At 34.5% G+C, this 14,712-nt stretch overlaps 1 protein-coding gene across 1 annotated transcript in view; it reads left to right on the top strand.

Moving 5' to 3' along the window:
* Positions 1-14,712, top strand: part of PI4K2B (phosphatidylinositol 4-kinase type 2 beta) — a 32,378-nt gene that overhangs the window by 5,404 nt on the left and 12,262 nt on the right. Inside the window, exons 2-7 of the mRNA XM_074349671.1 lie at positions 3,690-3,826; positions 5,446-5,646; positions 6,289-6,420; positions 8,027-8,180; positions 9,793-9,854; positions 11,863-11,962. Coding sequence (XP_074205772.1) covers positions 3,690-3,826; positions 5,446-5,646; positions 6,289-6,420; positions 8,027-8,180; positions 9,793-9,854; positions 11,863-11,962 — 786 coding nt within the window. The remainder of the gene's footprint in view (positions 1-3,689; positions 3,827-5,445; positions 5,647-6,288; positions 6,421-8,026; positions 8,181-9,792; positions 9,855-11,862; positions 11,963-14,712) is intronic.

Here is a 14,712-nt window from a genome sequence, read left to right as displayed (position 1 = left end):
ATGTCTCTATTCTCTGCAATGGGTTGCTTGATTCTGGAGACTGTATTTTAAGGAAGCACATTGAAAAGCTGAGGCATGAAACAGGAGGGCAACTTGGATGCTGAAAAGCCTGAAAATACTTCCATATGGAAGGAGGCAGAGAATAGAGGAGACTTAGGGAACCATGAAATGATCTTCAGCTATTTGAAGGGCTATCCCTGGGAAGAGAGGAGTAAGTACTTTTGTTTTACTCCAGATGGCAGGTCTAGGGCATTGGTTTAAACTGCAGGAGAACCAATTTCTGAAGAAGAAACAAGTTTATATTTGTTTTCAAACAAGCGAAACATTAAAAAAGTGATCAACACAACATTGTAAAATGACTATAACTCAATAAAAAAATGTTAAAAAAAAAAAAAAAAGGAGTGATCTCTCTTTGAAAATGTTTAAACATTGGCCCAAAGACCACCTGCTGATGGTGAATTATAGAAAGTGTACCAGAACTGGGAGCAAAGTTGAAATAAATAACTTTTCAGATTCTTCCTTGGCGTTAAGAGCCCTGACCTAGAAGAACTATCACTTGACTAATGATGATGATTATTGGCACAACTTGGCACGTAAATAATACTATATTTATTCATTTAAATGTTTGCTAAGAACCTGCCAAATGCTGAGCCCTCTTCCAGGTGCTAGGGATACACAGTGAACAAGAAAGACAGAGTTTCTCCCTTCATTCTTATGAATTTCCATGGAATAGATAATAATGATTTGGAATAAGCGTATCAGTTGTATAGACATAGTTATTTATTCTTTTAAGTATGCCCAAGGGCCTTTTTTCTAGTATTTTTCTCACCACAAAATTTTAAAAGTTAGTAGATAGTAGTCTTAATTTATGTCTGAATTAAAGCAAATTTTAAATTAAGGAAAGGTTATAGTTTGAATTTTCAAAAGATTGAATACATGTAATAGCATTTAAATGCCTTTCAAAGTAAAATGTGAATAACTTTTGGCTTGTCTACCACTTTTTTCCTACCACTTTAAATGATCAGTTATTAATTCCACAAATGTTTATTGAGTGCCTCTTATGTTCCAGGAATTGTAAAAGTTCTGGTCATATACCAGTGAAAGAAATCCATATCTTCTTGGAGCTGAGAAAATAAATAAGTTATTTAATATGTTAGGTGATAAGTGCTAACCAGAAAAATAAAATGCAGGCTAGGGAAGATTGGGTAGGGTCTTGGGGGCCAGTATAAGGACTTGGACTTTTTTTTCTGAGTGAGGTGGAAAAACACTGGGCTGTTTTGTACAAAAGAGTGACATGATCTGACTTACATTTGAATAGGATGACTATAGCTTCTCTGTTGAGTATGGGGAGGGCATGGCTGAGTATAGGGAGGAGACCAGTTAGGAGACTTTGGCAACAATCTAGGCTAGAGTTGATAGTGACTTTAATCACACAGAAGGAATGGAGATGGCAAGAGGTGGTTAGATTTAGGATATCTATTTAAAGTAGAGCCACACAACTTACTGATGGATTGGATGTGGGAGAAGAGAGTGAGATCATGGATGATTCCAAGGTTTTTGGCAAGAGCAACTGGAGATTTGGAGTTGCCAGTAACTGAAATAGGGATACTGGGAGTGAAGCAGTCAAGAGGAAATGCGGACTGGAGTTTGGGGTAGTAAAGTTTGAGTTGTCTACTAAAACATCCAAGTTGAGATGCTGAGTACAGTAGTCAGGGGTTCAGGGCAGAAATCCAGGCTTGAGGTACAAATCTGGGAGTCGTCAGTGCTTATAAGGGAGGGAAGAGGACCATGAACAGAGCCTGGGGCATTCCAAAGTTTAGACAGTCAGGGAGATGAAAATGAGTCAGCAAGAGATTGAAAAAGAGGAGCCAATGAAATGGGAAGACAACCTGGAGAAGTGACATCTTGAAAGCCAAGTGAAGAAAATATTTTCAGGAGGAGGGAGTAACCAACAGAATGAAATGGTGGTGTTGGTCAAGGAGGATAAGGTCTGAGGTTGAATTTAGCAAAGTGGAGGTCACTATGTACTCTGACAAAAATTAAATCAGTGGAGTGATCAGGTCAGAGGCTAGATTGAAATGGGTTCAAAAGAAAGTGGGAGAAGGAAAATTGGAGATGGTAAATGTAATTATAGAGCTCTTCTGTTATAAAAGGGAACAAAGAAATGAGGGAGTGTCTAGGGGAACTTTGGGGGCTAAAAGAGATTTGTTTTAAAATGAGAAAAATTACAGCATGCTTTATGTGGTAATGGAAATGTTCCAGCAGAGAGGGAAATAGTGATGCAGGAAAGAATTGCTGAAGAAATGTCCTGGAGTAGTCAGGAAGAAGACAGTTTGCTGTATACCAGCAAAGTGGAGTTGATCTCAGAGCTTGGCAGAAGGCAGAGGATGTGGAAGGGCGGTTACGGTGCTGTGCGCTGATGGTAGTTTTTTCTGATTGCTTCTCTTTTCTTCTTGAAATAGGAAGCTGGATCATCTGCTGAGAGGGAAGAAAGGTTAGGAATTTGAGGAGAAGAGAGGGTATGGGATAGTTCTCTGGAAGAGTGGGAATATCTATTTATCAGTCTATTTATAACTCAGGCTGCTTTAACAAAATACCCTAGCCTGGGTAGCTGAAACAACTGACATTTATTTCTCACTGTTCTGGAAGCTGAGGAGTCCAAGATCAGGGCACCAGGGTGACCACGTTCTTGGGAAGGGCTCTCTTCTTGGCTTGCAGTTGGCAGCCTTCTCATTGTTTACTCACTTGGCAGAGGGAGAGAGAGAGAGAATGCTCTAATCCCATCATGAGGTCCCCACCCTCTTGGCCTCATCTAAACTTAATTACTTCCCAAAGAATCCATCTCCTTGTATGATCACATTGGGGGGTTAAGGCTTCGGTGTATTTTGGAGAGTCACAAACAGTCTCTAACAGGAATGTGGTATGTTTCCTGGGCAACATGAGGGGCCACCTGAAGTTTGTGGTGATGAACTGAAAGGGAGACACGAGGCATATTGTGTGTGTGTGTGTGTGTGTGTGTGTGTGTGTGTGTGTGTGGGTGTTTGTCTAGTCAGGTTCAGCTCTCTGGGCACAGGCAGAGTCAGCAGACGGTTGGTTTTTACCAGGATTGGGGCTTTTCCAGGTGACCATGATGCAGGGTGGTGAGGGGAGAGAGTGACTGTATGATGATTAACCATAATGTAAGCTGGCCAAGGAGGGAAGTAGGGACACAAAGTAGGTGAAGACCCTGATGGCATATGGTAGATCAGTGCTATGGGTGCTAGTGGGATGGAAGAGTTTTTGGACTCTGAGTGTGAGAGGGAATGAAGTAGGAAAATAGAAGGTGCTTGAAATGGAAAGTATGGAGAAGTTGCAGGTGTTGGGAATGACAGGTCTGAAGAAGGACTACAGACAGAGGCTGAGGCAGGATGAAGAACACAGTCACTGGGAGGGTATTAGTGTGATTATTTCAACCGAGGAGATCTTCTTTCCCAAGTGGCATTATTTGAAGCTTGAAGTGGGGTTAGAGAAAAAAAAAGGAGCATCAAACCAGCCCATAACAATACATTTTCTGTACCTAAATGTCTTAATGCTAATAACCTAATCCAATATCACAGGTCCATATCACGGGCATTCTCATAACTGGTCTTTCTTCTTCATGTTCTGTGTTAACATTAATTTTCTTAATGCAATAATTGTTGATTCTTCAGAGTTGAATACATTTTTGGATGATCCAGAATTTGCTGATATTATATTGAAAGCAGAGCAAGCAATAGAATTTGGAGTTTTTCCAGAAAGAATCTCTCAAGGTTCAAGTGGAAGTTACTTTGTGAAGGATCCTAAGAGGGTGAGAATTTCCCAGACCTACTATATGTAACAGACATTTTGGAAAACACTAATTTAAATGTGAAGTCATTGTGAGTTTCTGAAAATATTTTCCTAATAAATCTGATTGCACCTTCTTTTCAGAAATAAATGTCAGTTTATTTTTAACTAAAGGACTCTACTGTTTAAAAATAGAGCTATTCATTTTAAGTCATAGTTTTCTGTTTCATTAATAATATGGTTTCAAGTATTTATTGAATGTTAACATTCAGCTGTAGATTTGTTGGGTTTATATTCACAAGTCCTTTCCTTACAGTAACCAAGCAGAGTAGAAGTTTAAACTTTCAGAACCTTTTTAATATCATTTCAAAGTGCTTGATTTTTTTTTCAAAGATTTATTTTACCTTCAGAACATTTTTTCCCAGCATTATAACAGAAGGAGCCTGGGCAGTCTGAAGTTTGAAGGCACTGGAATGTGACAAAGTGAAATGAACCAAAGTATAATTCTAAGGCAGAAAGGAAAAGTTGATATGGGATTTTGTTCTACTTTGTCTAGAATTTTTCAAAAATATGTATTATCATTTCTAAAAGCTTTCTGAATGATGCATAGCCAGCAGTTCTTTTTTCAGGAGAAAAAAGATGATAATTTCATCCAAATATTTTTTGCAAAGACTGAAGTTGTATTTTAAAACATAGTCTTTTTTGAAATTTAAATATATATGGAGATAATGTTAAGTTCCAAGTTTGATTTCTTAATTTGTTTTTGTTGACTTTTTCATTAGTGACTCAGACTTTATTGCATTTATAAAACAATCATATACTTACAATAAGATTTTTATTTCTTGTCTGAGGATAATTTAGCTTCTAAACTTAATATGAATATATTTTATCAGATCAGTAATAAAGATTATAGACTTTAGACATCCATGAGCAGTTTTTTAAAGAGGAGTTTATTTAAAATTAGTTCATAAAAAAAAAAAAACTGGAAAAATTTAGGGTGGGAGAATCTGACAACATAGATGTCCCTAGATTCTGTCATTATGACTGTATTTTAGAGATGACTTTTTGTCATTGGATTTACTCATTTAACAAATACTTGAATGCCTACTGTGTACAAGCTGCTGTTCTGAGTACTCAGGATATAGCCCTACCAAAGAAAGTCCTTGCCCTTTTAGAATGTACATCTACTGGGGAAAGTAGACAGTAAATAAACATAGAGTTTAGATATTTAATAGATATTGAATAATAATACTGTTTGACCTAGATCAGTGGGTTTTCAAACATTTTAAAATCAGTGGAACCCTTTCTTAACTAGGAAGTCCAGTAACGTAAAACAGGTAAAATCAGAGTCGATCTGGTTAAGTGGCATGGGGTCTTAGAGCCCTGCTCACACCTTTTCTCTCACCTTCCCTAGGGTTTCTCAGAGCACAGTTTGAAAACCATTAGGCCAGAGGATTATTGATTTTAGGTTATGAATGAGAATGAGTGTAAAACTGTAATTGGAACTAAACCTCTTAATAGTTAAGGGTTATGCCCAAATCTGTGGTAGAAAAAAGTAGAAAAAGATCAGAATGCATTTTATGGATTATTATCTCTGTATATTAAAAGTCTAATAAAATTTCTCCCTTTTCTCCCCTATAGAACATCATTGGTGTGTTTAAACCTAAATCGGAAGAGCCTTATGGTCAGCTGAATCCGAAATGGACCAAATATGTTCACAAGGTGTGCTGCCCTTGCTGCTTCGGCAGAGGCTGCCTGCTTCCTAATCAGGGATACCTTTCCGAAGCTGGCGCCTCCCTCGTGGATGAAAAGCTTCACCTGGGCATTGTACCAAAAACAAGGGTAAAGGAGAAATTGTTTTCAGTCATGTACTTCTAATTTACAGCTCCCTTCCCTGTGAACACTTCAGTAATATTTGTAATGACAGAGTCTGAAGTCGCATCCCTTTTTTTGGTAAACCAGAGTCAAGAATGCCTAGTAAGCTGATTCTAGTATAGATCCACAAAATGTCCAGGGGAATATCTCTTGCTCGTGTGAGCTGAGGTGATGCTAATGAAAAGAGGAGAGGGAATTAGCATTTAGAAAGCAGAAAAAAAAAAAAATCAAGGATCTAGAAATTCTGTTGAAGGTAGAGATAACTAATATGCTCAGAAGACTGCTATCTTTTTCTGGTTTGGCCTTTATACATTTTTACTTGAAGATCGCCTCAAAATATTCGTTCCTAATGCCACTTGCTTCTTTCAAGACTTGCTTCTTTCTTCCATTGGTCAGTTTTAGGCTGCCTCTCTGAGAGAGAAATACACGTGTGCTATTTAAGCAACTTTGCAAAATCCCTTATCCTTTCTGTTTTAGATTCTCCAGAGCATTTAGTATAGTATTAAACTTTGCTAGTTTACAGCACTAGAGTGAGTTCCATGGTGTATGTGACTAGAAATACTATAATGCAAATTCTAATAGCCACTTTTCTAAACTGTTCATTTCTAGGTGGTTTGGCTTGTCAGTGAGACATTTAACTACAGTGCAATTGACCGTGCAAAATCTAGAGGCAAAAAGTATGCTTTAGAAAAAGTGCCAAAAGTCGGTAGAAAATTTCATCGGATAGGACTTCCTCCTAAGGTGAGTTACTGTGATGAGCTTTACTTGCAGGGCAGTTCATCACACGTTACCTGAGTTCTGCATGCTAGGCACTGTGTGGTGGGCTGTGGACGTACTGGTAAGAACAGTCTTTCCATCTTCAGGAGCTTATCGTAGCAAGCAGTGATAAAGCTGTCAGGATGGTCATGTGCAGGGAGCTTAGAGAGGTTAGAGGAGGGTGGTCTAACCCAGTTTGGAGGGCTAGGGAATTTCCAAGAAGAGGTTGCTCCTAAGGCTTCATAAAGCAGTGTCTGAAAGTACTAGGTTTTACTCCAAACCTGTTAGCTCTGAGACCTTGGGCAAGTCCCTTACTCTCCAAGCCCCAGTTTCTATAAAACAGAGATAAGAAGAACTACGTCTTTGGGTTGCAAGAATAAAATGAATAAATTTATACAAGTACTTGGTACGTATAGTACCTGGCACATAGTAAATGGTAGTAATTAAGTTTACTCACTGCATATTAGATTTTGTTTTTTCTTATCACTTTAAAGTAAACTTAAGGGATGATTAGCAACTAGCTAAGCAAGGATGGGGAGGGTTAATGAGAAGAGCATTCTAGATAAACATCTAGGCTGTATTATTATTTAAAAAAATATATTTGACCTTCAATTCTGTTGTGTTGTTGTCGCTATACATTTATCTATATAAAAGAATTTGAGTAGGAATACATAGTTAACCTAACTTGTCTTTAATATTGTCCTCTAAGTAAGTAGGAAGTTTGAAAAAATTTACAAGGCCTCTTACTCCTTAGCTACACTGAAATAAGTGTGACTAAAGAAGTATATTATTTCCGTACTTATGAGTACTAGAACTTCATTATAAGTGCTTTAGAGAAGACATTTAGGAAATCATTAAAATTTCATGCCAACAAGGACGTAAAGTGTTATGATAAGAGATAGATTTTCTTTGTGGTGATTTTTTATGAGGCTAGCTAGGTTACCCGTTCATTACCTGTGTGTCCTGTGCTGTATAAATTTGTATTTCCTTCTTTAAAAAATTGTTTAATGTTAACAACTAGTCATTTTAGTGATAGAAAGCCTTATAAAACAGATATATCTTCAAGGAAAGGACTTTTAAAAAAAAACACTATAGAGGTTATGATTAAAGAATTAATTTTTTAAAAAATAAAACTATTTTCTATATTTTATGTTGTAAAAAGAATCCTGAAGTATTACTTCAGTAAGATAACATTGTACTGTTATTAAATAACTAGGATAGGTGTAAAATTTGGTCTTTATAATTAAATTAATTTTAATGAATATTTTTAGAAAATAACATTCTTGTTGAGATTCTCAGCTTGAGGGCACATGTGTATTTTCTTTTTAAGTTATCCTAAAATAGCTTCTATGCTCCTTGAAAGTCTAAGATTGAGCATTTTTTATTTGCTATGTATTCTTTATGTGATTGTGTAAAATTAGGGTATAGAAATCTTTTTCTGATAAATGTGGTTTATCTAAATTAGTGTTAACTTCTATTTTCTTATTGTGTCTAAATAAAGTATTTTGTGATAACAGTGCTGAGAAATATAAAAAGTAATCCGTTTGTTCTTGTGTGTTTTTTTTTCTAACTGTAATTCTTAACATTATAGATTGGTTCCTTTCAGTTATTTGTTCAAGATTACAAGGAGGCTGAATATTGGCTTAGGAAATTTGAAGCTGACCCTTTGCCCGAGAATGTTAGAAAACAGTTTCAGTCTCAGTTTGAAAGATTAGTTATTTTGGATTACATCATCAGGAACACAGGTACTGAAGTTCTCTCATCTGTTCACTCACATCTTGTTAACTTTTAAACTATATTGAACTCTTGTTTATCCGAATCAAAGACATAAAATTTTGTTGCAGTAATTTGAGGCCACTTTTTCTTTACCTGCTTGAAAAAACAGAGATGTAGTACTGACTCTCCTGGGCAGAATGAATCCTGTTATGGGGATTCTGACTCAGAGTAGGCTTCTGTCCAGGTGCTAGTGGTCAGTTCCTGTCCCTAGAGGGGAGTTTCTTGGCAGCAGGACAAAGCCTGCTGGAAATTGGAAATATTATCTGCATAATATGAATAATTAAAACTTGATTGTATAAATTATTTTAAATGCTTATTTTGACATTAAATGACTGTTAATATAGTCTATAAATACATTAAACTCTTAATTTTTTTTGTGCTGGAAGGGAGCAATGACATAGGTAATCCAAAACAATGATTCCCAAATGTGGGTCCTTGGACAGTCAGAGTCAGTATTATGTGGGCACTTGTTACAAATGCCCACCCCAGACCTACTGAATGTGGGGCCAGCAGTTTGTGTCTTAACAAGTCCTCCAGGTAATTCTGGTGCACTCTGAAGTTTGAGAAACACTAGTTGAAATATTTTTTCATTTATATTAGTTACTGAAAAAGCATTATATACTTTTTTAGATTTACCTTTTTAAATCATATAGTCTTAGGTTAATGTTAAAATTAATGTGGAGTCTGATGGAGTATTACTCAGCCATGAAAAAGAGTGAAATACTGTCATTTGCAGCAACTTGAATGGACCTGAGAATATACTTAGTGAAGTCAGTCAGAGAAAGACAGATATTACATGGTATCATTTAGATATGGAATCTAAAAAAATAGTACAAATGAATCCATGTACAAAAAAGGAACAGACTCACAGACATAGAAAAAAATACTTAACAGTTACCCAAGGAGAGAGGGAAGTGGGGAGGGGCAAATTAGGAATATGGGATTAACAGATATAAACTACTATACATAATATAGATAAGCAATAAGGATTTACTATATAGCACAGAGAATTATTTTTAATATCTTGTAATAACCTGTAATGGAAAATAATCTGAAAAAAGATATGTCTATATAACCAAGTCACTTTGCTGTACCCCTAAAACTAATACAATATCATAAATCAACTATACTTCAATTAACAAAAAATTGGTGCAGAGTCTAGAATACTTCTATATAGATATTAGGTAAAGCCCATTGGGAAATTTGCCTGGTAATAGGGGTAGATGCTTTTTCTTCCTAAGGTGAAGAGAAGTTATCCTTTTTAATTACCTTGACTTAATAGTTCTTGACAGTAATTGTACCTACCTCACAAAGTGGTTATAAGAATTCAATGAATTAATACATGTTAAGCACTTAAAACAATGTCTGGCACAGAATAAATGCTCAATAAATGTTAGCTAACATTTATTGAGTATTTCTTAATCTGTATGTGTTAAATTGGAGCCTTTAATGTGTCAACATGCTACAAAAAACAAGTTAAGGTCTTGACAGTAAAGAGGTGACTGGATTTTTTCCCTTAATATTAAGCTTGATGTCCATAAAAAATGAAGTAACAGATTTTTTGTTTGTTTGTTTTGAAAGACAGGGGAAATGACAATTGGTTAATCAAATATGAAAAGCAGAAACATGAAAAGGAAATTAAGGTAAGGAAATTTTAAATTAATATGTATGTATCTGAATACACACACACTATCAATTTCTGTAAAACATTCCTTCAAGTTAAGTTATTCTTCACTACTTCCTCGTTTCCTTCACTTAGATCCTTGGTTTTTTATCTCTCTTGATGTTTTTATCATTTTTTTCTTTCCTCCCCCTATTCACATTGCATTTTTTATTCTATTTTTAAAATCTCTGTGCAGCCTTAATTTGTATGTTGTATTAGAATAGAAGAATGATATCAGCTCAGTTCTTTTTTAGGGCTTGGAAATTTGTTGTAGAACCACCAGATTTATTTTGCTTTTATGTAATAAAGGCTTCTAGTATTTTTTTGCCAAAGTGTTTATATTTTGCTAATTCACTTCTTTCTGAGTCTTATGACAGAATTACCCAATAAAGTGGAATATGTGTGCTTTACCTGTGAATCATATCCACTGAACTTAAAAAAATATACTTCTGTTTATAAGAAGCAGGTTTTCACACACATAATAGGCTTCAAAGACCCTTAACGGTGTCAAAATGATAGATTTTACATTCACTCCTATGAACTTTGACTCCCCAAGTTCAAATTTCAGATATGTACATAAAAGATACTTTCAGAATAATTTTACTAGTTAAAGCAGTTTATACATTTGAGAAAGTTTTAACCAATTAAGAAAAATTTCTGACATGTTTACAATCTGTGTATTCTCATAATTTAAAGCTATTGTATCCCTGTAAAAAGTTTGTAGTTTTCAGTGTTCATCAAATAAATTTAAAGTTACATATTCATAGTACTCAGCAATAAAAAAAAGAACAAACTTGATGCACATGATAACATGGATGAATCCCAAAATCCTGCTGAGTGAAAGAAGCTATACAAAAGGGGAGGAGATACTATCTGATTCCTTTTATACAAAAATCTAGAAAGTGCAAACTAATCCCTAGTGACAGAAAGCGGCCAGGTTGCCTGTGGTGGGAGGGGACTGCTAAGGGACACAAGGAAACTTCTGGGTGGTTTCGCATCTGTCAGTGCTTCTCAGATTGTATACTTCAATATATAGAGTTTACTGTCTGTAAATTATACCTCAATAAAGTTGTAAATAGAAAAAAAGATAGAAATAAAAATAAAAGGCAGTTACAGCAGAAATGGGTTGAAAATACACATAAAAATATACACATTTATAATAGTTCCTAAATATATTTTATTGGTATATTTTAAGCAGTTGGACTTTACTGAAAACTTTGTTCTTTTGCTCTAAGTATTTTATACATTTTCAGTAAGATAAAATATTTGATATAAACTAGCAGAAACAATCCTGGCATATATCACATGGTCCTTCACTCTAATACTTTTAATTTAAAAATTATTTTTTTCACCTTTTGTTGTTTTGTCTAGGCGACTTAAGAATGGCAAGCATCTGTTTTTAGATAATAGGAATAGATAGTAGGAAGGAGTGAAAATTCTCTTACTCCTGAGGTCTTCGTTTCTGAGAAGAATTTAGAGGTTAGAATTGGCCTACATCCTGTAATCAAGAGTATCTTGAGGTTCCTTCTACTGGACCTTATTATATTTAGCTGTGGTTGTTGGGGAGTTTTATTTAGAAATATTTTGTATTTGAACTAATTATTTCTATGAGACCTGAGGAAATACTTGATTTTAATAAGGTAACTTTGTTGAGATCTTAAAAATACCAGCATTTTGCAAATATACACTTAAGAAATACATCTAACAGCATTTTTTTGTCTTAGTAATTCCAAACCCTCTTCCCCAAAGAGGAAAAAACTTAAAACTATTACTGTATAAATGTGTAATACCAAATTTTAAAAAAAGTGATTATGAAATTTTTACTGAAGACAGTTTCTTCCCTTAAAGGGTAAATTCTTTCTGCCAACTTAATTTTTATAGGCTCTTCAAATAAAATTTGTTTAAACCTCAGTAATTATTGTAAATTTATCTTTTAGAAATGTTCATAAAAATTTTTTTTATCAACAGACTATTTTTCTCCCTTTTAGGAAACAAAATGGACTGATGATAAAGAATCGCTTATTAAAATAGCTGCAATTGATAATGGTCTAGCATTTCCTTTTAAACATCCTGATGAGTGGAGAGCATGTGAGTATTTAGAACCTTCCTTAGATTCTATGGTACCCCGTTTCCAGAACAAGAAGGGAGTGAAATTTATAGATATCAAAACAGCAGAGGGAAAGTTACCGAGTGAAGTCTAATTATTCGTTAGGGCTCAATTCTAGGCACTAGGGATGTGCGCTGCACTCTGTGGGTCTTGCCATGTGTTGTTTCCTTATTTTTGGATGACTATGGTTTTAATTTTTGGGCTTGTGTTAGTCTTGTAAATAAGTTTGATAGCTTTTCAGTTTTTAAATGTATGTAACATGGGAATGATCTATTTTAATATTTTGGTAGAATTTTATTTTAATGTTCTGGGTAGTAGTCACTTCTAAAACAATTTAGGCCTACCTCCTCCTAATAGTGAGTAGTGCTGTGTCTGCCTTATCCGTCTCTTTTATGGTTAATGGTCAGGTTTTCTACATCTTCTTGAGTCAGTTTTAGACATTATTATGTTACTTAAAATTACCCATGTTATCTTGAGTTGTGATTTATGGCTATAAAGTTTTTTTGTAGAATTCTCTTATGATTAAAAAAATATCCTCAAAAATACCCTCTGTGCATATAAAATATTTAGGGGTGAAATGAAATGATATCTGGAATTTGCCTTAAAATATTTAAGTGGAGGGAAAATGGAAATAGATGAAACAAGTTTTGTGAAAATTTTGGGAATAATTGAATTAGGTTATTCAGAATATGGAAGTTCATACTAGTTGTTTTTAATTTTGTGTATGTTTGAAACATGTGTAATAGATTTGTAAACTAATCTCTGTATTCATGACTATGTCTCTTTTAAATTCCTACTGTTCATGAGTGGATTTTTTTTTCAATAGACTTGCCAAGATTTGTCTATTATAAAGAATCGGCCCGTATATATATTTATAAAATTTGTTTTTGCTTTTATCAGATAATTGGCCTTTTATTGATCAGGTTTGCAGTTTGTTTATTTGCTTTTTCTCTTACATTGATTTATGTCTTCCATCATTATTCTTTTCTTCTATTGTGTTCATCCTGTTTTGTTTTCCTGTGCATATTTTTCTAGGTGTCATTGCAAAACCACAGATTGAATAGGTGTTACTCTATCGTTCTACTTTTACATATTCATATTTTAAGACTTTCTTTTTGACAGGAATAATTTAGAAGTATTTTGTTTGGTTTTAAATTTCTAGGTCAGTCGATTTATTTTAAAAAAAGCCATCCATTGTTATTTTCAAGTTTTATTGCTTTATAATCTGTGAATGTAACTATATGAATTCTGCTTCTTGAAATTTGTTAATAATTCTTCTGTAATTTTATATATGGCCAATTTGGAGAACTGTATTTGAAAAGAATGTGTTTGGGCACAAAGTTCTGTATCTCTACTAATTAAAGCTTGTTAGTTGTTAGTCAAATCATATTCTTGACTTACTTTTGACCACTTGATCTGTTAATTTTTGAGAGACAGTGAAAGGTCATTGTGATTGTGATGTCAATTTCTTCTGGCATTTCTGTGCATTTTTTGCTTTGTATTTCACATACATAAAGGCCCAACATTTTATCTTGCTGGTGGCTTGTTCTTTTTATTAGTGTAGAATATATCCCACTTTATCCCTTACAATGTTTTTTGCTTTTCTTATTTCATCTGTTGTAACATTGCTATACCTCATTTCTTTTTTATTAGCATTTACCTGTTTTGTTCTATACTTTCATTTTTAACTTCCATCGTTTTGTTTTAAGTGTATTACAAATGAACAGCTCTTAGCTGGAGATTTTTTTTTACCCAATCTGAGATTCTTTTTTTTTTTTTATAAGCAACAATTCCAAAATTTATATGGAACCATAAAAGACCCCAAATTGCCAAAGCAATCATTTGTAGGTCTTTTTTTTTCTCTTTCTTATTTTTGTTCCCTTTTCTTATGGTTTGATGATTAGAGAAGTTCCTTTAACATTTGCTGTAAAGCTGGTTTGGTGGTGCTGAAATCTTTCAGCTTTTGTTTATCTGAAGCTTTTGATTTCTCCATCAAGTCTGAACCAGAGCCTTGCTGGATTCTTAGTTGTAAGTTTTTCCCTTTCATCATTTTAAATATATCGTGCCACCCTCTTCTGGCCTATAGAGTTTCTGCTGAAAAATCAGCTGATAACCTTATGGGAATTCCCTTGTATGTTATTTGTTGCTTTTCTCTTGCTAATTTTAATATTTTCTCCTTATCCTTAATTTTTGTCAATTTGATTACTATGTACCTTGGTATGTTCCTGTTTGGGTTGATCCTGTGTGGAACTCTCTGAGCTTCCTGGACTTAGGTGACTGGTTCCTTTCCCAAGTTGGGGAAGTTTTTGGTCATTATCTCTTCAAAAATTTTCTCAGATCCATTCGCTCTCTCTTCTCTATCTGGGACCCCTATAATGTGAATATTAGTGCGCTTCATCTTGTCCCAGAGTTCTCTTAAACTATCCTCATTTCTTTTCATTCTTTTTTCTTTTTTCTGTTCTGCAGTAGTGATTTCCAGTAATCTGTCTTCTAGCTCACTGATCCATTCTTTTGCCTCATTTAGTCTAGTCTTGGTTCCTTCTATTGTGTTACTCATTTCAGTGATTTCATTCTTCAACTCTGTTTGGATATTCTTTATATTTTCCAACTCTTTGCTAAGAACTTCACTCTGCGCATCTATACTTCCCTTGAGTTCTCTGAACATCTTCGCCATCATTACTTTAAACTATTTCTCAGGTAAATTGCGTATTTCCTCATCACTGATTTCTTC

Source organism: Camelus bactrianus, chromosome 2, assembly GCF_048773025.1.
Source record: "Camelus bactrianus isolate YW-2024 breed Bactrian camel chromosome 2, ASM4877302v1, whole genome shotgun sequence".
Lineage (NCBI taxonomy): Eukaryota > Metazoa > Chordata > Mammalia > Artiodactyla > Camelidae > Camelus > Camelus bactrianus.
Note: the sequence above shows the minus strand (reverse complement) of the source record. Positions and strands in the feature narration are given on the sequence as shown.